This window comes from Arabidopsis thaliana (genome assembly GCF_000001735.4).
Source record: "Arabidopsis thaliana chromosome 1 sequence".
NCBI classification, from domain to species: Eukaryota; Viridiplantae; Streptophyta; class Magnoliopsida; order Brassicales; family Brassicaceae; genus Arabidopsis; species Arabidopsis thaliana.
Window position 1 is genome coordinate 2,126,461 of NC_003070.9, and position 23,695 is coordinate 2,150,155.

At 37.4% G+C, this 23,695-nt stretch overlaps 8 protein-coding genes and 1 long non-coding RNA gene across 14 annotated transcripts; 5 read left to right on the top strand and 4 right to left on the bottom strand.

Moving 5' to 3' along the window:
• Positions 1–209: 209 nt before the first annotated feature.
• AT1G06923 (transcription repressor OFP17-like protein) lies at positions 210–1,110 on the top strand. The gene is made up of 2 exons (NM_001035906.3): positions 210–540; positions 625–1,110. Exons 1-2 carry the CDS (start codon positions 342–344, stop codon positions 936–938), a joined length of 513 nt encoding a protein of 170 aa, NP_001030983.1. The 5' UTR covers positions 210–341; the 3' UTR covers positions 939–1,110.
• AT1G04533 lies at positions 954–1,513 on the bottom strand. Its single transcript, NR_138734.1, has one exon. It is a non-coding gene; the product is annotated as an other RNA (long non-coding RNA).
• Positions 1,244–2,151, bottom strand: AT1G06925 (endonuclease/glycosyl hydrolase; the record flags this gene model as incomplete). Its single annotated transcript, NM_148440.1, has 3 exons — positions 1,244–1,577; positions 1,691–1,756; positions 2,120–2,151. 3 exons carry the CDS (start codon positions 2,149–2,151, stop codon positions 1,244–1,246), a joined length of 432 nt encoding a protein of 143 aa, NP_683281.1.
• Positions 2,152–2,382: 231 nt separating this feature from the next.
• On the top strand, positions 2,383–3,423 carry AT1G06930 (TPRXL). Its single transcript, NM_100567.2, has one exon. The coding sequence runs from the start codon at positions 2,703–2,705 to the stop codon at positions 3,210–3,212; it is 510 nt and encodes a 169-aa protein (NP_172175.1). The 5' UTR covers positions 2,383–2,702; the 3' UTR covers positions 3,213–3,423.
• Positions 3,424–3,592: 169 nt separating this feature from the next.
• TIC110 (translocon at the inner envelope membrane of chloroplasts 110) lies at positions 3,593–9,243 on the bottom strand. Its single transcript, NM_100568.4, has 15 exons — positions 8,580–9,243; positions 8,437–8,496; positions 8,228–8,351; positions 8,053–8,121; positions 7,860–7,958; positions 7,664–7,730; positions 7,281–7,345; positions 7,109–7,203; positions 6,551–6,678; positions 6,377–6,477; positions 6,019–6,235; positions 5,558–5,712; positions 5,278–5,403; positions 4,200–5,171; positions 3,593–4,091 (listed from the first exon to the last, which is right to left on the bottom strand). Exons 1-15 carry the CDS (start codon positions 9,101–9,103, stop codon positions 3,843–3,845), a joined length of 3,051 nt encoding a protein of 1,016 aa, NP_172176.1. The 5' UTR covers positions 9,104–9,243; the 3' UTR covers positions 3,593–3,842.
• A 106-nt stretch (positions 9,244–9,349) lies between these two features.
• On the top strand, positions 9,350–11,378 carry AT1G06960 (RNA-binding (RRM/RBD/RNP motifs) family protein). 6 transcript variants are annotated; one of them, NM_001331674.1, is made up of 5 exons: positions 9,350–9,542; positions 9,990–10,313; positions 10,411–10,504; positions 10,607–10,686; positions 10,804–11,242. In NM_001331674.1, the coding sequence occupies exons 2-5, from the start codon at positions 10,305–10,307 to the stop codon at positions 11,071–11,073; spliced, it is 453 nt and encodes a 150-aa protein (NP_001321352.1). In that variant the 5' UTR covers positions 9,350–9,542; positions 9,990–10,304; the 3' UTR covers positions 11,074–11,242. The 6 variants fall into 6 exon arrangements, with proteins under 6 accessions (NP_001321352.1, NP_001077472.1, NP_850936.1 ...); NM_001084003.2 differs by having other exon boundaries at positions 9,990–10,127; NM_180605.2 differs by having other exon boundaries at positions 9,358–9,542; positions 9,955–10,127; positions 10,804–11,378.
• A 32-nt stretch (positions 11,379–11,410) lies between these two features.
• Positions 11,411–14,515, top strand: CHX14 (cation/hydrogen exchanger 14). Its single transcript, NM_100570.2, has 3 exons — positions 11,411–11,900; positions 12,025–13,020; positions 13,117–14,515. The coding sequence occupies exons 1-3, from the start codon at positions 11,649–11,651 to the stop codon at positions 14,356–14,358; spliced, it is 2,490 nt and encodes an 829-aa protein (NP_172178.1). The 5' UTR covers positions 11,411–11,648; the 3' UTR covers positions 14,359–14,515.
• Positions 14,516–16,478: 1,963 nt separating this feature from the next.
• AT1G06980 (6,7-dimethyl-8-ribityllumazine synthase) lies at positions 16,479–17,517 on the bottom strand. Its single transcript, NM_100571.3, has one exon. It carries the CDS (start codon positions 17,295–17,297, stop codon positions 16,788–16,790), a length of 510 nt encoding a protein of 169 aa, NP_563773.1. The 5' UTR covers positions 17,298–17,517; the 3' UTR covers positions 16,479–16,787.
• A 4,364-nt stretch (positions 17,518–21,881) lies between these two features.
• Positions 21,882–23,692, top strand: AT1G06990 (GDSL-like Lipase/Acylhydrolase superfamily protein). The gene is made up of 3 exons (NM_100572.3): positions 21,882–22,562; positions 22,690–22,951; positions 23,359–23,692. The coding sequence occupies exons 1-3, from the start codon at positions 21,933–21,935 to the stop codon at positions 23,547–23,549; spliced, it is 1,083 nt and encodes a 360-aa protein (NP_563774.1). The 5' UTR covers positions 21,882–21,932; the 3' UTR covers positions 23,550–23,692.
• The last annotated feature ends 3 nt before the right edge of the window (positions 23,693–23,695 follow it).

Genomic DNA, 23,695 nt, shown 5'->3' on the forward strand with positions numbered 1-23,695 from the left:
GCTTTTTTTTTTTGGGTCAACGACTCATATTTGAAGCTAGGGTTCGACAAACGAGCGGGGTCAGTCACAACCCTAACGACTACTACTGATCCCAGTAAACACCGATATATTTACCCACTCCTCCTACTCATAATGTGACAATATCTAGGTCAGATTATAGCTTAAAATTAAATTTGCAAAAAACATTCAAATTAAGGCTCAAGTTCATGGGACTCCACCATCACGACTTCGTGTCAAAGGAAAAGACGTGAAACCCACGTAACTCGAACCACCCTCCCAAACCTACACATTATACCACAACAACAACAACAAAGAATAAATCAGCTTCGGAAGGATCGAGAATGAGACTGAAGTCAAGTTTGATTAGCTTGAAATCAAAGCTTTCAAAATCATGCAACAGATTCATCTCCTTCTTCCATGCTCGTTTTCGCAATGTCAATACCACACAATCTTCATCATCTTCTTTGTTGTCTCGTCTCTGTTTTCTCAATACTAATAAGGAGCAGAGGATGAGCCAGATCAGACCCAGAAATTCCCCGTGTAACAACAATTTCTTTTGTAACTATTGTCGATTTTATAGAGTACCTTTGATCTAAATTTTATTCTACAAATATGCCACTGCAGCTAGTCTGATCGATGATTCCAAGCTTCTGCATTCAAGAAAGATGTTTCCTTTGGCTATGACGCAAAGGAACAAGAAAGCGAGGACGAGTCAAAGACATATGTTAAAGGAAGATGGTGTGAAAGAGGCTTGCAGAAGATTCGAGAACTATATGATCCATATGTTCGTTGAAGATGGGAAAATAGATGACTTGATGGACATGGAAGAGCTTCTCTATTATTGGAAGAATCTTAATAGTCCAATCTTCATTGATCTTGTGACTAGATTCTATGGAGAGCTCTGCACTGACCTGTTTCCAAGCGACCATGACGATTAAAGATCATTGAAATGGGTTTTATAATATATGCATGATAACACAGAGCATTGGATACAGAGTAGCTTTCTCTGTGTTCTGTTTTTTTTTTGTAAGTTGTACAACTTCAAGTGACAGGAACTTGATTTTACTACATTAAATCACGGAAATAAAAGATAATAAGAAAAGATTATTAAAGGATGGTACATTTCACATTTCTATTTACCAAGATTTCCGGTAAACCCCAGAATTCAAAAGATGAGAAATCTCAAGGTTTGGTTGCTTCTTCCCTCACCAATGGTAGTAGGCATTATTTCTCCGGAAAATAATCAAGGGGGAGCCTCGTCGTCTTCATAGGTATTATGTGGACGTGGAATCTTAGAATCAGGGGAGTCAATGAAAAGCGAAACCATGTATGTGGGACCTGTTTCAGAAACAACTAAGACTTGAGAAAGAGACTGACTCCACTCTCCAGTGGTTTCAAGGAAATCTCGAGGGACCTCTGATAGTACGCCAACGGCAGTGATGGTGATAGGGCCAGTGTAGTTAAACTTCCTCAAATTACGTTTTATAGACGGACCTACCCGAAGAGCATCATAGCCATCCGGAACCGGACACCCCTTTATCTCCCAATAGACCGATATTGTGGCCACAGCTGCCTCCCTCCATCATTCAAGGCCTTAAAGGTAAGAAAAGAAAAAAACAAATTCAGAATATATATATATATATAAGTTGTAGGCTATCTATGCAATTAGTCGATGAATTTGCAAAGAAACATGAAGAGATAAGGAGCAGAGAAATTTACCTGAGAGATAAGCAGAGTCGGTTCGGTTTCGAAATCCCTGATTGAAAGATAAAATTAAATATCAACCCCGCAAATATATAGGGTTGAGAATGGGCTTCGCTTTAATGGGCCTAGATTATTTTCAATCGGCCTTTCCCGTGCACCAATTCTAGTGTATTTTTTAAAGTTTTTTTTCTTGTGTGTAGTGATCGTTTATGTTAGTATTTTTTACATCATACAATGTCATTGAAAAAACTCTTTCAAAGTCTAATAGGATTGCATGTCTCGGATATATTATTTTTACTTTCTGAAAACTCTTTAAATAATTTTCATAATTATGAGAAGAAAAAAAAGATTTTTGCAAGTTTAAATTTTTTAAAAAGATTCAGATTTTTTTTTCGTATTTGGACCTTGATTTTACAGGACCGAAACTGAGTAGCAGCCTAACTTCATGTAGCAAGAAAGCTAGTATTGTGATCTTCTTACTAATTATGCTATTTCTTAAATGTAGTTTTGTAACTTTGTAACGTACGTTGAGAATGAAATATTAATTAAATGTTATAACTATAACTTATATAATTAAAATGTTAGAAATATGTTTTCTAATACTAAAATAAAAGATATGAGTAGAGAAATCAAACAATCACTCACAAAACAGAGTTCTAGGGGTAGGATCGACCAAGTGTCTTGGAAGTTATAATTGGATCAGATGATCTGGAACAGGATAATACTCTCAGTGGCTTCCAAGAAGCAGAGCCCAGAAGCATCACACCTCGAGATTCTACAATATTTTATCAAATTGCTTCTTACTCATTCAAAACTATATAATAAAATAAGAACACAAACAATTCAAAACTTTTGAATCTGAATCTAAATCTTCTTAGTTCACCCAATAAAGTAAGAAAACAAAAAAAAGAGACTCAAGGCTCTTTCTTTTCATAGTTCTCTTATAGTATAGTTGAGCAAACCCGGAAAAGAAAAGTCACCTCCTCACAAAGTGTCCAATGCCTCAGCTGGATCGTTCTAGGGTTTCCACGACCAAACTGATCCTCTCTGTGGCCGTCGAGGGCGACTACTACGGTGGATCATCAGCCGCCGTTCCCTTCAAATGGGAATCTCAGCCCGGAACTCCAAGACGACTCTCCAAACGATCCTCCTCTTCCGGTTTCAATTCTGATTCTGATTTCAATTTTCCGGTTTCAGCACCACTAACACCTCCTCCTTCTTACTTCTACGCTTCTCCATCCTCTACAAAACACGTAAGCCCTAAAAAAACCAACACTCTCTTTAGTTCCTTGCTTTCCAAGAATCGTAGTGTGCCATCTTCTCCGGCTTCTTCTTCTTCGTCGTCCTCGTCTTCAGTTCCATCTTCTCCATTGAGGACATCTGATTTAAGCAACAGAAGAAGATCAATGTGGTTTGAATCTGGTTCGAGTTTAGACTACGGATCGAATAGTGCTAAATCTTCTGGATGTTACGCTTCCCTTGTCAAGGTGTTGCTCAGATCATGTTAAATGATTCTGCCTTTTTTCTTATATTTAACTCTCTCCTATTTTCTTATTAATTTTCACTTCTTTTTTTTCTTTTTTTGTAATCTTGGAAATAATTTCTAAAAACTATGTTTCATCGATTCATATCATCATCTCTATGAATCAATTGATTGGATCATATGGCTTCTATTTTTGTCTTTAAAAGACGTGCTTTTGTATAATTAGAAATTTCGACAAAAACATACTATAACGAGATCAGATCTAGTATACATGTTGATTGTTGAGTATTGTTCTAGTTGTGTGCAGTCATGTGAGACCACCATAGAATTAACAATTAACTTTCACTTACGGTGTTACGGTCAAATCATTTCATTAAAAAAAAAGTTCTCAATGATTGAATTAACTGTTATTCTATTTTTTAGGTTCGTTATGCGGGAACACCCGTCACGTGACACCACATGAGCACTTCAAAGCTGCGCTCTAAATTGTATAAGGGATACACTTCTCGTTTGCAGATTTTCAAATTAATCATATCAAGTTTATGGTTCTGATACAAAATTTTCACAGACTTTGGTCAAATTTCAAATTCAAAATCATTTTTCCACCCTCGGCCGTAACACAATACATAATAACTCAAGTGATTTCTCCAAAGATTTAAAAGACGAAATTGCCCTCTTCTGCAGCAGAAGATAATGCTCCATCTTCCATTTCACGGAGGGCAGTTGCAGTTGAATCATCTATTCCCAGCAGATATTGTAGCCTCAAAACTTTTTCCGGTGCGGGTTTGGGATCACTCTTTGAATAAATAGCATATAGATCAGATAATTCCTCTGAGACCTCCCATGACATTGGCTCAGCCGGCACAGCTTTGTCACATGCAAGCAAATCATTCAGCGACAAGACCTGTAAAACCAAAAAAAAAAAGCATACATACATACACAATTTAGACCCAGAAGCTGAAATATCCATGTTTTCTGTCACGATAAGAGAGGGAAAAGATGATTTGCATACCACTCCTTTAGAGTTTCTCTGCCTGAGTAATGCCACGGCTTGGACCAGCGAATTCGATAATCTACTCTGAGCGAGATCATGGACAACTCTTTTGGCTTTTTCCACATCAATACTGAGATCGGATGGGATTGTCTGGTAGACTTCGGTTTCATCGAATTCACCAGTTCCTGATGAGAAGATGTCACTCACTGTCTTCTTGAATAATTTCTCTCTCAGACTCACAGCGATCATGCTGTCCAGGCTGACATTTGCCTCCTTGAGCTCCCGTATCTGCTTTATGTTCAGTCTTCCTTGGTTAACAGCGGTCTCTATCGCGTTTGCCATTTTTGTGGTGGTTATATTCTTGATAACCTTCTCGGCTTGTGGCTGAGGCAAACCAACTTGTTTTTGCAACTCGTCTAGCTGCTCTACTCTAGCCTTTGTCAATTGCCCATCAGCTAAAATCACTTCAGCTTGTTGCCTAAAAGCCTGCTCGGCTAAACCTACGTGAATGTTGACTATTTCTTTCGAACTCAATCCGAGAATCCCACCAAGCTGATTTAGAAGCAAGTACTCTGAATCGTCTCTCTTTGTTGTGATCTGGGCGCCAAAAGGGATTCTTGTTACCTCTCCAGTTACACAGTAGAGCAAGTATGTTTTGTAGAGATCTATTCTGTCCCTGTCGGGAAGGTCATCTTTGAGAGTTATCTCAGTCTGGCCAGGCTTTCCCATTTTCTCAGCGAGTTCCTTGTCGGGTCTTGTCTTTCTGAGCGATTCAAGGGATCCCCATTCTTCATCTTCATCATCTTCTTCTTTCTCTTGAACAGGGTCCTCCTCAGGTGCCTTATCAGAAGATTCTCCCTTGATATCAGCCACCATTTCAGTCACAACCAACGTGTTGAAAGCAATCATCTTCTTGAGCTCCTTTGCTGAATCAGTACGGTTCTCGGCTGCTCTTGCTCGTCTGATATAGTTTGTGAAAACCCTACGGACCTGCATCAATGAAGGGATTTGATTTTCATGTCTTGCTATGAGAAGTCAGAAAATTTTAACAAATCCTAATACCAAGCATGGAGAAAGTAAATAGTGTGATACTCACAGCTTTGCTAGCAATAGACATGGCAGTCTCTCTGGATAACCGAAGACCATGTGCAGCCTTTCTAACTGATTTGCGAGTTTCAGCATCATAACCATCCACTCCAGAAGAAATGGCATCCCTGACAACCTGGAAAGATTAAACAAAAAGGTAATTAGAGGTAAAACCTTTTGGTAACAAAATGCGAAGGCAGAGAGGGAAGCAGAGGGAAATTGCAGTGCCAAGACCCAAGACCATGAAAAAACCCTTGATAAAGGGAAAAGGGAGGTGATAACTGGATTACCTTTTCAAATATGGTTCCACAGATTTCTGCATGAGCTGTATCAACAGTTTGCTGGGGAATACACAACATAACTCTTAACCTTAATAAAGCAGCAACATTGTCATCGCTCAGCTCTCCATCAGTAACACACTGTTGAAGCTTCTGCCGATAGATTTCTGAGGAAGAGAAGGTGCTTGTCAGATGATTGGGAAAAAAAGACCAAATAGATACTCAAACTGTAAAATAACAGCATGTAACCCACTGAAACACCAGACTTGTTAGAAGTCTGTTAAGAACCAAATCTACAACACTAAAAGCTAGCTTAAAAGGATAAGGAACCCGCAAGTTTACAAGCCATCAACTAAATTGATACCCATGGACACATCTTACATTTGGGCGATTATGTGGCAATTCCAACTGTATACCTCATGCATAACATAAAAACATAAGATTTCATTGTGAACAGAAGGTTCGGCTTATACCTTCATGGATTGCGCCTGCCTTCTGTGCATCAAAGTGCAGCTCTTCGCAGAGCTTTTGAAGGTATTTTGCTTTACTGTCTTGTGCTTCAAGGTCACCACTAGAAACAGCGTTAGCAAGTCTTTTACGGTAAGACTTGGACGTAACATCAACACTAATAGCTTCAGCCTCTCGTTTTCCCAGACCGAGTATGTTTCTAAGTTGGCTCATTGCCACGAGCTACCATACAGTAGAAAGACAATTAGAAATGGAAAAAAACATGCGACTGGGATAGAGGACACAGCATCTGAAAACACTTACTCTCAAAAAAACTTGCAACTAAGCTTTAGTACATAATATCTTATACAAAACTGAGTATACCTTATTTTCTTCTAAGCGCCCACCAGATAAAGCATCTGTAACATATGCTCTATAAAGGAGCTTTAAATCATCCATTCTCCTCTCAAAATCAGACTCATCACCTAAGCCACATAGATCCAAGGTTGAGAGCCAATAATTTTTCTTCAGAAAAGAGAAGGTCAAAAGCATCTTCACCTATCAAAGAAATAGGGCCAACCCCGCGTGCAAATTGATCTGCCTCTGAATGACTTTTCAAGGAAACTAGCAGGTTGTTAAACTCCAGTACTTTTTCAAGCTCTTCCACGACAGATGCCAAACTCTTCCTGGAAAAAATCAGGTCGTTAAAATGACATGCATTGTAAACTACTATAAACTAGACATACTAGATGATCCAATTTGTTTCCACTATTAATTATCACAAGATACAAAAACGCCTATAAAATTAAAATCTCATGACTTTTTTTTAAATACTTATACTATAAGACAATTCACAAAAGCAAAAGAGATCATATGACCAATCAGTTTTTGCAATAACCAAAACTCAAAACTAAAGCCAAAACTTCAATCTCTTTTTTCAACCCGACCAAACTCAATGTTCAAGCAAAGGAATACATATACCCAGCTAAAGTCATAACTCATTGGTATAAGAAATAAAAAAGTTAAATGTGTAACCAAACTGTTCACATGGATAATGATTATTCTATACGATTTTTCTATGCATGATTCTGTAAGCAATATGTTAAAATGATTTACGCTGCTCGTGTGCGGGATTTGAGTATGCTGAGTGCCGATGAAATGTTCTCTACGACTACTTTTCTCGTATGCTCTCTAAACAGGTCTTCAGCAAGCTATGAGGGAGAAGAAACTGTCAGAAGAAGTACAACCAGAGATAGCAGGAAGTCAATGCCACAAAGAAATAGAGTACCTCATCAGAGAGCTTGAATGATAGTTGTGATTTTCTAAGGTCCACAAGGTTTTCTACGTTAATATCTGCAAGAACATGTTTAGAAACATAACCATGTAAGTTTCCATGCATTAAGCTGACGAAAAAGCTAAGTCATATCTTTTTTTGGTTGTCAAAAAGCCATATCTATTATCAATGTTAAATGAGAAGGGACCATTACAGTCGCATGCGAAGTAACAATTAAGGTTGGTATTCAGACAACTTGCTGATAAACGAATATTACAAAACCCAATGGACAAAGAAGTGCCACAATAATCAATATAACCAAGTCAAGCAAACTCAAACCCGTTCTACAAATGTAACATTACTTCCCATCTCAAAATGTAAAACATGAACAACATTACCTCTACCAACTAATTTTAACCGTTCGGCATACAGCTGCTTTGCATTTTCACGAATAGCAATCTCAACCTAGAAATGAGGTCAAGACATTAGCACAGAACTTCAGATTACCAAGAAGGAGTGAGTTGCCAAAATGAAACTTCCATAAAACAACTATTGCGCAAAATCAGAAGTATGAAAAAAATTGGAAATGCCTACCTGAGCATCTGTGACCTTCAATACTCGCTTCCAAGGTAGAAGGAAGGATGAAGCATCTCCAAACACAAGAGCTGAAACATATACAAGCCTCATAAATGCCTGCACTGGAAGCATACAACTTGTGATCACGCTTGTGCTCTCTTTCGAACAATCCTACAATAAACTTAACAAATACTAGGGACTGGCGACTCACCCGACGCTGTTCTGCATCACCTTCACGCTCCCCAGTCTCAAGCCTTTGCCTAAAAATCCTGCGACCAATCTAAACAAAACCAAGGAATTGGTGATTCAGCAATCAAGATCCTTCTGCATCAACTACAAAAAGGCTAACGGCTAATTCAAATGAAGATTAAGAATCTAGAAAGCACCTCCATGTGCATGGCAGCTGCATCAGGTTCGTCTATCCCTAAAGCATTTTTGAACTTGACTATCTTCGCCACTTCATCCCCTTTAAGAGACTGTCCTTCAGTTGGAAGCACGGAAGTTACATACCTAAATCAAGATTAAGATGCAAAGATTACTAATGAATTCCCCACACTAAGAGAAAAGATGAACACAGTATCCTTTGTTGACTCACCGGCAATAAATATCACAAATCTCAGCCTGGAATGCTTCGTCTCCTTTGTTGACACCGTACCTGCAACATATAAGAAGGATCGTTTAAGCAAACTTTTGTTTATAAATCCCAGACACAAATTGACAATTAAATGAAGCACTCACCTATCAGCGATCTTTTCTACATCATCTTTCGTCACAGAGGCAGGATCTTCGAATTCGGCAACATAATTATGCAAACTGATAGCAGCTACCTCCGGTACAGCAGAGTTCAACGCATATACGACAGCTCCACCGGCGGCTCCAGCAACAGCAGCCCCACCAAAGGCAATATTCCTGGAGCCGGCTAAACGGAGCCCAAGGCCGTAACCAGTAGCTAAAGACGCCGCTAATACAACAGCTGAAGTCGCTAGCCTCACCGGCGGTGTCATTTTCTCAACAATCGGTTGCAATCCAGTGAGCTCCTTCTTATTCCCATGGATACCGGGATTCTTCGCCTGCGTAGATACTGATAGTTGGTCGGAGGAAGCAGCTGAGCTACGAGGGAACGAAACTCGATAACGACGGCGAGATAGACACTCAGACTTGGAGAAACGGTGAGGTAAAGTAGGTAGGAAGTGAGAAAGAAGAGGAGACCGAGGAGAAGGTGAAATTGGAGCGTTAATGGCGGTGACGAGTGAGGGATTCATGGTTCCCTCTACTGAGAAAGATCCGAGCAGTCGTTGAAAAAAAGAAGAATCGTAGGGTTTAACGAAAAACAGTAGACAACGGAAGAAGATAGAGATGCGAACGAAGAAAAGGGGAAAGAGATAGGGCCTAACAAAACATCAAAATCCCCTTTCGAACGTCCAGACGTTTTTTAATAATATTATAAAACTACGTGTTGTTTTACTCTTCGGTAACGGTAAGATGTTTACATAAAAAAACAAATTAGACGCCTTGTGTAAATTGGAAACGCCACGATTTCTTCTCTCTTCTTGGCTCTTAGGGCTCGCTAAATTTTCTCAGGGCTGTGACCATCGACCATCGTCGTCTTCGCGGAGCTCAGTTGAAAGATGTTAACGGCTGATATACCACCAAATCAGTCAATCTACATAAAACATATCAATGAGAAGATCAAGAAAGAAGGTAATGCTTACGAAATTCATATAATTGCATCGGTGATTTTCTAAGAGTTTTTGCAATGCTTAAGTAGCTTGGTAATGCTTGTGTGAGCTTCTCTTGAATGAGTTGTCTGAGTTTAAAGTTGCTTAATTTGATGTTTACGAAGGTTAGATTAGATGCATTTAGAGTTATCTTTCTAAGTATTAGGGATTTAGAATTTCTGTCTAATCTTAATAGACCTGAACTAGAGATACTCTAACAAAGGTGCTTTATTTAAGTAATTAAGTAGGAAAGGCGATTGCTTTTGCCATGAAATTTGTTTAGATTGTTTGATTGAAGTCAATGACCTTAAGTTCTTTAGCTGCTGCTTTTGTTTGTCTAAGAGTAATGCTGTTCAAGCAGATCATTGTTTAATGTTTCCACTTGTTTTTTTCAGAGCTGAAGAGGTCTCTTTACTGTTTGTTCTCTCAGTTTGGAAGATTACTTGATGTGGTTGCGTTAAAGACTCCTAAGCTCCGGGGACAAGCATGGGTTGTTTTTACTGAAGTCACCGCTGCTAGCAACGCTGTCCGTCAGATGCAGAACTTTCCTTTCTATGATAAGCCTATGGTACCTTTTTCCTCTCTTATGTTCCAGGTTTATCTATCCCGCTACCGAAAAATGATTTTATCTTGTTATGTGAGACTATAAGCTTAGAAAGTTGCAGAGATTTACTTGGAGGGAAAATTGAGTTTGCTTGCTGATACTTGTTGTTATATAAAATTGAAGGAAGTACAACGACATTAGATGTTGAGGGTATATCATTACACAAGTGATTACTAAGTAAAAGACTAGAAAAAGCTAAATGCAATATTATTATTCAAATCGTGATGTGTGATCTCTGTGGGTGCAGCGGATACAATATGCAAAATCAAAGTCAGATTATGTTACTAAAGCCGAAGGGTCTTTTGTTCCAAAAGAAAAGAAGATGAAGCAAGAAGAGAAAGGTTTAAACTTTCGTTTCCATCACAAGTTCAGATCTTTTCAGCTCATTTCATCTGTGTTTTACTTCGCATCTGATGTTTAACAAAACTGCACATCACTTTCAGTTGAAAGGAAGCGACATGCTGAAGAAACTCAACAACCAAGCATGCCTAATGGCGCAACTACTCAGAACGGAATGCCTGTGGCAATTTCTCTTTCTCGCATCATTCCAACAATACAATATTATCTTCTGACAGACGTCATTATCGCAACTTAGTCTGTAAATCCTTGTTTCCTAATACCCGTCTCTGTAATTTCACAGCCTCCTTTCCAGCCGAGTGGGCAAGACACGATGCCACCAAACAACATACTCTTCATTCATAATCTTCCCATTGAGACGAATAGTATGATGCTTCAGCTGCTCTTTGAGCAATACCCAGGATTCAAAGAGATAAGAATGATCGAAGCAAAACCCGGAATTGCGTTTGTGGAGTATGAAGACGATGTTCAGTCTTCCATGGCCATGCAGGCTCTTCAGGGTTTCAAGATCACTCCGCAGAATCCAATGGTCGTCTCTTTTGCCAAGAAGTGAAAACCAGAGTTTTGTTATGCGGATGAATGGTAATGATATACTAATTAGTAGCTGTTTAAAAGCAAACTGTCTTATTTTATTTGGTTCGTTTCCGATTAGTGGTGTGAATGACCCCGAAGCTTTAGACCAGAATGTAATGAGATCGAAGAATTGAGAGTGATTTGGTTGGAGAAAATCTCATTTTAAATGCCTTATTATTATTAGGACTTTGGGGGAACTAAAACCACGAATTTAGAAATGAGAAGATTATGGGGTTACTGACATCAACCAGCCAAAAAATAGTCGCATTCGATAAATAGAGGCAACAAATATGCTTCATCTCTCTCTCTCTTTTTCTCTCACTTCCCTTTTTGTCTCTGACCTTTAAACAAAACTTAGATACCATTCTAGATCTGATGATAGCAAGATAATCAACAATTCCCCAAAATAAAAACAGAGTCCTCTGTTTTGTTCTTCATCTCTCACTAAGAGATTCTCATCTGTCGGCATCAAGTAGGTTCTGCATATTTAGAGAGAAATCTCTCTTCCTCCACGTTCTTCTCACTGTCTTTGGTACGCACAAAAAGAACAGAGCGATGTCAAAGCTAGACCTGGAGGAGGTGAACTCGATGCAGAGAGGCAAAGTTCATGGGCCATTCTTGGTGGAAAACATGGTGTGCCAGAAAAACCACATGTTGACCTCAAAGGGTGTTTTCTTGGGCAGTGACCCTCTCAAATACGCAATGCCACTTATGTTGCTGCAAATGTCCGTCATCATCATCACCTCAAGGCTTCTCTACCGCCTCCTCAAGCCCTTGAAGCAAGGCATGATCTCTGCCCAAGTCTTGGTAATAAGTTGTCTATATTTCTTTCTTTTTCTGTAATCGAGGAATCTCAGAACAAAACTTAGACTAGTCTATGGAGTCTGGAGCTCTTTTCATTTCTCTCTTTTTGCGAAATTTTTAAACGCAGGCTGGGATCATCCTAGGACCGTCTCTCTTTGGCCAAAGCAGCGCATATATGCAGATGTTCCTCCCCATAAGCGGCAAAATCACTTTACAAACGCTCTCAAACCTCGGGTTCTTCATCCATCTCTTCTTACTTGGACTAAGAATCGACGCTAGCATCATTCGTAAAGCTGGTTCCAAAGCCATACTCATTGGCACAGCTTCCTACGCCTTGCCATTCTCCCTCGGTAACCTCACTGTCCTCTTTTTGAAAAACACTTACAACCTCCCGCCAGACGTTGTCCACTGCATAAGCACAGTGATCTCCCTCAATGCAATGACCTCATTCCCGGTCACCACAACCGTCTTAGCTGAGCTTAACATCCTTAACTCTGATCTTGGACGGTTAGCCACAAACTGCTCCATTGTCTGTGAGGCCTTTAGCTGGATAGTTGCACTTGTTTTCAGAATGTTCTTGCGGGATGGGACACTAGCTAGCGTTTGGTCTTTCGTTTGGGTGACTGCTCTTATCCTCGTGATTTTCTTCGTCTGCAGACCGGCTATCATCTGGTTGACAGAGAGAAGAAGCATTTCGATCGATAAAGCAGGCGAGATCCCATTCTTCCCGATCATAATGGTCCTGCTGACGATAAGCTTGACCTCCGAAGTTCTCGGGGTCCATGCGGCGTTTGGAGCGTTCTGGCTCGGAGTATCACTCCCGGATGGACCTCCTTTAGGGACCGGGCTCACCACAAAGCTCGAAATGTTTGCAACGAGCCTTATGCTCCCTTGTTTCATCTCCATTAGTGGATTGCAGACCAATTTCTTCATTATCGGAGAAAGCCACGTGAAGATCATTGAGGCCGTTATACTCATCACCTACGGCTGCAAATTCCTAGGAACAGCAGCAGCTTCCGCTTATTGCAACATACAAATCGGAGACGCATTTTCTTTGGCCCTCTTGATGTGTTGCCAAGGAGTCATTGAGATTTACACATGTGTCATGTGGAAAGACGAAAAGGTATATTGTTTTGTTTGCATTTGTGTGATCAGATTTCTCTAAACATAAGATCGGTCCATGAACACATTATCAAACTTTTTCATTCATATTTTGCAGGTTCTAAACACAGAATGCTTCAATCTCCTTATCATCACGCTCTTGCTCGTGACAGGTATTTCGCGGTTCCTCGTAGTTTGCCTCTATGACCCGTCTAAACGCTACAGAAGCAAGAGTAAGCGAACGATCCTCGATACGAGACAACGGAACCTTCAGTTCCGGCTCCTGCTCTGTGTCTACAACGTTGAAAATGTACCTTCCATGGTTAATCTTCTAGAAGCTTCTTACCCGAGTAGGTTCAGCCCGATCTCTGTCTTCACACTCCACCTTGTCGAGCTTAAAGGTCGAGCGCACGCCGTGCTCGTGCCGCATCATCAGATGAACAAACTCGATCCCAACACAGTTCAATCCACTCACATCGTCAACGGTTTCCAACGATTCGAACAGCAGAACCAAGGAACCCTAATGGCTCAGCATTTCACAGCTGCAGCTCCATTCTCCAGCATCAACGATGACATTTGCACTCTCGCCCTCGACAAGAAAGCGACGCTCATCGTCATCCCTTTCCACAAACAGTACGCGATAGACGGGACGGTAGACCACGTGAACCCATCAATCCGTAACATAAACCTTAACGTGCTAGAAAAGGCACCTTGTTCTGTCGGAATATTCATCGATCGAGGAGAAACAGAAGGCCGCCGCTCGGTCCTCATGAGCTACACATGGCGAAACGTCGCAGTGATCTTCATCGAAGGCCGAGATGACGCAGAAGCCCTAGCTTTCTCCATGAGAATCGCAGAGCACCCGGAAGTAAGCGTCACGATGATCCATTTCCGCCATAAGAGCTCCCTCCAGCAGAACCACGTAGTAGATGTGGAATCCGAATTAGCAGAGTCCTACCTTATAAACGATTTCAAGAATTTCGCAATGAGCAAACCGAAAATCAGTTACAGAGAAGAGATAGTGAGAGATGGCGTGGAAACCACGCAAGTGATTAGTTCACTAGGGGATTCATTCGATCTGGTGGTTGTGGGTCGTGACCATGACCTTGAGTCGTCGGTGTTATACGGACTTACAGACTGGAGCGAGTGCCCTGAGCTAGGTGTGATCGGAGACATGTTTGCGTCGTCGGATTTTCATTTCTCGGTGCTAGTGATTCATCAACAAGAAGGAGATTCTCTAGCGATGGATAATAGCTATAAATTGCCAGCTTCACCTCATAGGGTTGGGGATCCAAGAGTGCACCCTCGTTTCTCTGTTGAAGAAGGCTTTACTTCTGTTGATCTTCACAGCAACCGTTAAATTAGTCTCTTTTTCTTTTTTCTTTTACTATTTTTTTCACTTATACATAAATAAAGAATGTAAATTTTTAGCGTTGGTCATTAACTCACGAAAATATTAGTATAGTATTACATTCTTCATAAAACATTATAAAAAAAAGATTGATGCTTATTACATAGAAAAATTTAGTCGATGCACAAAAATTAGGCATTCACACGTAAAGAAAATAGTTAGCAACAAAACGATCAGCATCAAATCAATCATGACAAATGTCAATATCATCTAACTATTCTGAAAATGTTAATCAATTTGTCTGTTGTACACTTGTACTAGCTGAACCTAATTCATAATTTCATTTATAAAACATAAATAAATCTCATAGAATAGATTTGATTGAGACGTGCCTTTAATACGAGATCCCAGTCCCGCCACACATATATAGGCGGATTTACCCTAACTGTTTTTTTCTTTTTTCCTAATGATTAATTTAAGACATGTTATCTAAACAAATGTTTCCAAAAGCAAAAGCTACTAGTATTGCACTGAAGTCTGAACATTGATTAACGCTATTTCACCCCCAAGTTTATTTTCGAGAAATTGAAAGTGGGTTCGTTTATATTCCAAAGATGTGGGGATCTCAAAGTTGCTATTATGTGGACAGAAACAACGGACGTGTCATTCTTTCGATGTGAGAGAGTTACGTATCGACGGATCATTGTGAGAGCGAGTGGGTCTCTAAAATTTAATTACACTTCGTCGCTCCTATTCAAATAACAGGAACTACGTTATAAGTTTTTGGCGGTAGATGAGAGCATCAGTATGTATGTTTCACCGAAAACTACACTCAACTTATGAAACAAAACAAGTGTCAATTTAAAACGATTATAAGAATTAATTGATCTTTGTGAGGCATAGGCTAGCTAACAAGTAAGACGTAAGTGAACGAAGTTGGAATCTTCTAGCTAATTAAGTTTAATTACGTACATATATAGTATTTTTATTATCAAAACTTAGAATTTATTTCGTAAGAAAAAGAAAATTGGAAGCATTAATGGCTCGGGCGTATGGAGAAGATGGGCTGTTTGGACCAAACATAGTAATGTATGCATAGTTGCATACACATTATTATACAAACAAATTATTACTAGTAAATCGTCGACCATAGAGAGGAATAAATAAGACGAAAAAGAAAGAGTGTTAAGAAAAAAAATGAATGTATAATAGAGATGGGGCATAGAAGAAGGTATCCATGTGAAGGCAGCATATTCAGATGGGCTCGCCAGCTTTCATTTATCTTTTTTTGGGGGTCATTTGTTTTAATAATAAGAAGAAGAATAATTTATTCTTTATTCTGATATTTATTGCAATAGTTACATTTTTCTATAAATATCTTAACTTGCAGTTGTAGTCATCTCCAACCTTTTGTCCAATAACAAAATTATCAACTTTATATTATTATTTTTTAATTCCAGCTGAAGAATCCATCAAACTCATATAAATTTGATTTAACTGGTAACAAATGAACAATTTTATATTTCTTGCAATATTATTAGGTGTTAATTTGTGAAAGTATAATTTTTGATACAATAAGTACAACTGCGTTACCACATCTGACATGTTAAATCGAATCTTAGAATCTTATATATAGATAAGTCTCTCTTTTTTTGTTGGTAACGCGTGTATTATAAATATTCAAACACAGGTAGCTAAAAGTTGAAAACAAATCTATACACAATAAAATTCATGGTACATGAGAAGAGGAAATTGTTCGTTAACTTCTTTTTCTGATGCATAATCATTGATACATTGTCTTGTCCACATATGGTTAACACTTAACATTACAAGTTGTTTTCCCTTATTTATATGATTAATGTTTATATTATTTGAAACATATGGTTTTTATTTCAGCTTCAAAGGCTTTTCGATTGGTCCACTTACATGTGAAAACCTGAGCACTAACTATTATCATTCAATAACGACCTAACTTATATAATTAAGTCTAATCATTCAAAGTAGTATTTCCGTTAAAAACACATTTTATCATAGTCATTAATCATTTCATTTATGCTTTTTTAGTCTACAATTCGATCACACACTCACAAGGCTGGTTCTTTGATTCAGTTCCATTTAAAATTTTCCTTTAACCGTTCTCTTTATTTATTCTTATTCCATGTAATTTATACTAATGTTAACATGTTCAACAATATATGTTTCGCTTTTGATCAATGATTATCAGATTGAATATCATCATTCTCAGGTGACTCGAAATCACAACCGAATTTTAACACAGATCTTATCCACATTATATAACTCTTTTCGTGAAAATTTCCCCAAAACCAAAAAAAAAGAGAGAAAAAATGAAAAAGAGAATGATAAAAATCCGGCTTCCGGACAAAAAACACCATTAGCTAGAAGCAACAAAAAAAAAAGAGATTTAAAGGAAAGAGGAATTAATTAAGATCCTCAGAGATACTGTCAAGGAGAGGTCGCCACGTGGATACTGACGCCGATCTGCTGTGCCGCCGGCGATGACGGTGCTCTTTACCTGTCGACGCCGACGACACTACTTCTTCTAAGTACTTCTCACACAACTTCACACATTCCTCATCACCTTTAATTTCTCGGCCGGCGGCGTCGGCACTAGGGTTTTGGAGATTCTTCTTCCGGCGAGGAGTGTCCTTTCTCCGCCTTTTCTTCTCCGGCAAGGAAGAATCGGGGATGAGAAAATAGATGCTTCCTCGTTTGAGCTCGGATTCAGGAGACAAGATCAAGATTTTGCGGACAACTCCTTGAGAACATGGTTTGCTTAGGACATGGTTAGGGTTTGCTTGGAGGATCTCTCCGGCGGTTATTGACCGTGTGATCTCCTCAACGTAGCCGTTTAGATGAACGATCCTGATCAAATCTAGTGCTCCACATGGAAGAACACAAGCCAGACAACACCTTAGGCTGTTTCCCATCTCTCTCTTTAATTTCTTTCTCTTTTGTTTTGAGTATTTGATATATATTGATTATCAGATTTATGGGGAAGAACAAGTTGGAGAAGACGAGGTTATATAGGAGCCAACACTTCACGTAACACCAAAGCGGGATTGACCATACGTCTACAAACAGTAAATGACTTAAATGCCCTCGTGTCTTCTCGCTATTAACTTGAATCCACCCTCATGTATTATTATCTAAGTTATGGCTATTGTTTGAATTTACTCAAAACTATATAAATTCCTATCTCACTAATCATATAGGCTCTTACCCTTAAAAGTATGATAACGTCATAAGACCGTTGAATTTTTTTGATGTGAATTCAACTATTCAAGACCAAGAAAACATAAGTTATATACACACATAAATCTGTTTCGATTTGTTAGCCACTCCAAATCAGTCTGAAACATCCTGATAACTGCAAGTCCGTTATTAAATTTACAAAAACAAACACAAATATTTAAAAATATTACTAAAGTTCGAACTTCGAAACAGAGTAAAGTTACATTAATCTTTATATACATAGATTCTTAGATCTCTGAATTGAAACTCTGATGGAGACTATAATAGTAAATAATTATGACGAAATAAGTCGAGTAAAGATATTATAAGGCTAGCTATGTGACAAATTTTGAAGGAGAGAAAATGACTTTTTTCTGGTATTCGTTCTCGAATAATACCAAATCTTGAAACTAGGAGCGTGTTGGGATTAGATAAATTACTCGTAATTAATAATGTGAAACAATGACCAAAGACTTGGAAACTGAAAAAGGATTATCTATTTAAATTTAAAGGGTACTTTACACTACGAATACTTAAGTAGGATTTGATATCAATGTTGGAAGTAACGAATCCATTATTTTTAACTCAAATAAGTTTTTTCTCGTTAGTATTCAGAACTACATTTTCTCGTTGTATGTGCTCAAGCTACTTCACTTTTGGAGATATAAATATATGTTGAACAATGAAGATTTCGATGTGTATATATAAATAGAAAAATAGAAGTACAGAGAATAAGAAGAACTCATAGATGTATACTTTTTGAACGGTTTTAGGAATCCATACGTACAATTTAGTTGAGTTTACTACTTGTTTCGTATTCTAGAATCTCCAAAATTATATTTTTGGTTAATTCCATACTTTGGGTCTTAATTGGGAAAGTAATTTTGGCCATTTTCTTAAGTGAATAATTCAATTTGGTTAGGGAGAAGACTAAGACGCCCTCATATGGTCTCTTCATTATTCATTTCCAAAAAAGTATCTGCTAATTAAATTTATTAAGCAATACAATACAATCAAATGCATAATGTTTACTTTATACTTTTAATGTTCAAGCATCGGTTGAACGAGTTTAAAATTAAATAAAAGAAGGAAAATAGTTTTTTTTTTAAAATTAATTCCTGAAAAGGAAAACAGCTGTCTTGAAGGACAAAACAATATTATGAAAATGTATTTTTCCTTAATTCGCTTATACATATTGATATATTCGTTTACGTTGTTATTTAAATGATATAACCCATAATAGCACTGACAAATATAGAAACCATTAATTTAAGTATGTTTATTTATAGTAGTATAAAACTTGAGTTACTTAAACTATTGTGTTGCTTTTAAGAGTTTCTGTTAATGATATGATTCTCGCACTAATTAAAGTCAATACCGTACGTACGTAATATGTACTTAACTAAGGTATCTGCAACTTGCGGGGCTTAAGTACTTATGCAGTTGAAGACCCGTTGGTTTTGGGGTTTAATGAGTAATTAAGCTTACTTGATTAAGCAAGAGAACTGGATCAGGGGACAAGTAATCCACAGGACCACATCAATACTTATGTACTTTTAAAGTTGAATAAATATAATTATTGAATGCGTCATATAAGAGCGCGTAAACCGAAATCGATTATTTACTGGCTTAGAAAATAGAGGAGCTCAGTCTTTAAATTCTAAGTTAGAATCTGAATGTGAAATAATATGGTTCTCACAGTGTATTCACGTGCCTAAAATTTAATTAGTAATTGTTGAGGTTGTAGTTGCACATAGATATAACCATTCTATGTTGTGATTCAATATAAGTTGAATTACAAAGATGATGCTAAATGCTTTTTGATATATACTTTTATGGCAAGATAGTATTTTACGTGTTAAAACATGTATATCCTTTCATGGTTTAGGATTTAACAGAATTATTCTTCTAATATTATCAAGCAGTAGAAACAATTGTCATTTTCAATTTTTTCCTGTCTTTTTAACTCTTTTATTTCTCATTTATTCAATTATCTCATAACAAATTATTCCGATTTAAAAGTTTATTTTCTATAACATCTTCTCCGAAAAAAAGATTTAGTAGAAAGCATTGTGAACAACCAATGATTACTGATCAACTAAAATAGCATTATAAGAGAATGTATTAATTAAACAAAATAAATCTGGTGGCAGAAAATAAATCTTGGAAACGAATTATAACGCGCGACATGAAAGAAGAAGCTTCGTTGTACGGAGGTTTCAAAGCACCGACGACGTACGATAGGCGCCGAAAACATAAATTAATGGGAGATTAAATTCCTGAATTGATTTGTTTAATCAGAGAATGGCCAAAACACAGATGAGATTTTGGGTGTGTGTGCGCCACAATGTGTTAAAGACTAAATCTTTCTTACGAATCTTAAAAAAGGTTTAATGAGATCATAATTGAAGAACGTGAGCCAAACCTGTCTTGTTCCACAATTTCACAACTTTCACGGTGGATTGTTAATTAACCACTTAATCAAGTTTGCACTATTTAAAAACTTATTTTACAAAGCATTAATTGTCAATTTCTTCCCTCTTTTCTCAATTATCCGAATACATTATTAATCCAGAGAATATGCAAATGTAATTATATAATTGGGGAATATAAGTTATGATAAGTATAACTGGCGTCTTTGGGTTCAAATGTTATTTTGTAGCTCCATTTACAAGCTTCGAATTCTAGCTCCATTTCCTCTCATTCTACAATCTATACGTAAGGAGTATTATTTTGTAGCTCCATTTACAAACTTCGAATACTAGCTCCATTTCATCTCATTCTACAATCTATACGTAAGGAATATGGAAATTAAACATGTCTTTTATAACTGGAAAGTACGTAAGGAATACGAACTCAGTGCTTTCACAATCTCCACATTGGCCTTATGTCTAACAGGGTGATTCAAACTATTTTTGAGAATTTGTATATATAAAAAGTGAGGTATTCCTGTTATTTAACTTTATACAATTATAAGAACTAATCATGATTGAAATTGCTGTCAAATGATTTGAAGCCTATATCATGCTTTTTTAGGATCAATCACTTGAACATTAAGAGTTGGTAAGAAAGTATGAAACATTAATGAATATAAAGTATATAGCATGGTCAACATTTTCACAAGCATTTCATTTTTTAATAACATTCATTATGTTATTAATACTTATTCTCCCAACGCCGAGGAAGATTTCATTTTAGCAACACTTTTTTCTAAAACCAACGGAAATCACTAGTAATTAGTATTATAGTATAGATTATGGGATGAATTGGTGTTTTAGGGGGAACGTACCTGATCGAATAAAGACAAACCAATGCAATAATTAAAATTCTTAGCATAGATATTAGAGATCTTTCCAGCCTACAACACACGTTTGTTTAGATTTTCCCTCGTGTGCAATATCTTTTTGTTTTGGAGCCTAAATGATTTTCGTAATCTTAATTGATCTCCTCCTGCACGAACTTCTATACCAAACTCGTTTCCGTGTTTGGACTTTTTTTGTTTGTTTGGCAGCGTGTTATTACTTAGGAGAATCTAGTTTTTTAAGAGATTCTACCAAGATATATACGTTAACATAACAACCACATAAATATACATTATTGGTGTATAATCTTTTGCATGATCTCGTGGGTTTCCTTCTATGTACATATTTTAACGTTTCAGAAGATAATATGTGCATGCATTAATTCTTTTGGTTGTAACGCTATTATTAATCATTTATCAACTACTGTCTCACTATACAATTACTCGACCATATAATTTCTATCTATTTTTTTTTATGATTGATATAAAAATACTCTTAAATGATTGAATGACAGTATGTCTGTGATTTTTGTAGATGAGTTCGGACAAACATATATTGGAGTCATGGAGTGGGGGTATGAAGAAGAAAGAAGTCACTCTGAATCTCTGATGTTAAAGACTGAAGATGGGTTTTTGTGGCTTAGAAAGTTGAAAGCTGTCAAAAAAGAAAAATAATGAACTTGTGATACATTCATACATATTGCGACAAGATTAATCTAATTAAAAACGAAAGTAAGTAAGAGTTTTAACAAACAACTCTCAAATTCAAAACTCAGGCGTCAGCAAAATTATCTATTTTAAGCTCTAGAAAGAAAAGAAAAAAAGCTCAATACTATGGGCTCTCTATAAAGCCCATTTGATTGGCCCATTAAAACAATGGCCATGAGTTTTTGCCTAAAATGTCAACAGTTCAAGGGGATTATTTTTTATTTTAATATGAGACATACATTACATATAGTACTAGTAGACTCCAATAATCAACCGAGTCGTCCTATAAAGGGAAGAAAGAAAAGAGAGAAGAAGAGACAAAATGTTGATCCATGTAATTATATTCATGATCATAACGACAATGCAATTCTCGACGACATGCCATGCATATGTGATTAACGTGACCAACGTTAACGTATCAATGTTCCCGGCTATTCTTGTATTCGGGGATTCAACAATCGATACCGGCAACAACAACTACATCAAAACCTACATCCGGGCTAATTTCCCTCCTTACGGCTGCAATTTCCCCGGCCACAACGCTACCGGAAGATTCTCTAACGGTAAACTTATTCCGGACTTCATAGCATCTCTTATGGGAATCAAAGACACCGTTCCTCCTTTCCTAGACCCTCACTTGTCTGATTCCGATATCATCACCGGAGTGTGCTTTGCTTCGGCTGGTTCCGGTTACGACAACCTCACAGATCGAGCAACTTCAACTCTATCCGTTGATAAACAGGCGGATATGCTCAGAAGTTACGTGGAGAGGTTGAGCCAGATCGTCGGGGACGAGAAAGCGGCCTCGATAGTCAGCGAGGCTCTGGTGATTGTAAGCTCCGGAACTAACGATTTCAATCTAAATCTCTACGATACTCCTTCTCGTCGTCAGAAGCTTGGCGTTGATGGCTATCAAAGCTTCATTCTCTCGAATGTACACAACTTCGTTCAAGTAAACAATCCTATTAAACCATACATATGGTTTTTAATTATAGAATTATTTTATTTTATTTTAATTTCTTTTCCATATTTTGGTTTCGACAATGTTAATTTTGTGTTGTTGATGTATATTATTATAGGAACTATATGACATTGGATGCCGTAAAATAATGGTGTTGGGTCTACCGCCGGTCGGGTGTTTACCAATTCAGATGACAATGGCTATGCAAAAGCAGAACGAGAGACGATGCATCGACAAACAAAACTCAGATTCACAAGAGTTTAACCAGAAGCTAAAAAACTCCTTGACGGAGATGCAATCCAACCTCACTGGAAGTGTCATCTTCTACGGCGATATCTACGGAGCATTGTTCGACATGGCCACTAATCCTCAAAGATACGGTAACGTTACGTTTCCTTTACTCCCATGCAAATAACGTTTCGCACTAAATCTAGTTTTCCTTGAGTTTTGATCAATTGCATCTCTTTCTAGATTATATTGTATTTGGAAAAAATATATTTGAGGTTGTTATATTGGATCATTTAAAAAAGATATTGCATAAATGCAAAATAAGAAAAAAGAAATCAATCAAACCCAAAGCATAATCCAATTTTCTCCGCACAATTCTCTCATATTAGTATATATCACATACGTGTGAAGTGCATGTATTTTACAGGATTTTTACTGATAATTTTTTTTACAGGTTTTGAAATTATAGTTTGTTATAAGAGAACATTCAAGACTATAAAATATTTCATTTTATTACAAAGCTAAGTAGTTATCAATGTTATTCCTTTGAATGGGACAGGGTTAAAGGAGACGACGAGAGGATGTTGCGGGACTGGAGAAATAGAGTTAGCGTACTTGTGCAATGCTTTAACTCGGATTTGTCCTAACCCTAACCAGTACCTTTTCTGGGACGATATTCATCCTTCCCAAATTGCTTACATAGTCATCAGTCTCAGTCTTGTTGAACAAATTTTCCACGTACTCTCTTGATTTTCATTTTGCTTTCATATATATTAATTAATCTGTAGTCAATCTATAATTATTTCCCTGTGGGTTCACATAATCTTTCGTATTTGCTTAAGCTAGGTTTTACATGTATACTATTATGATATTATACTACTCTATCCTGGTAAGTT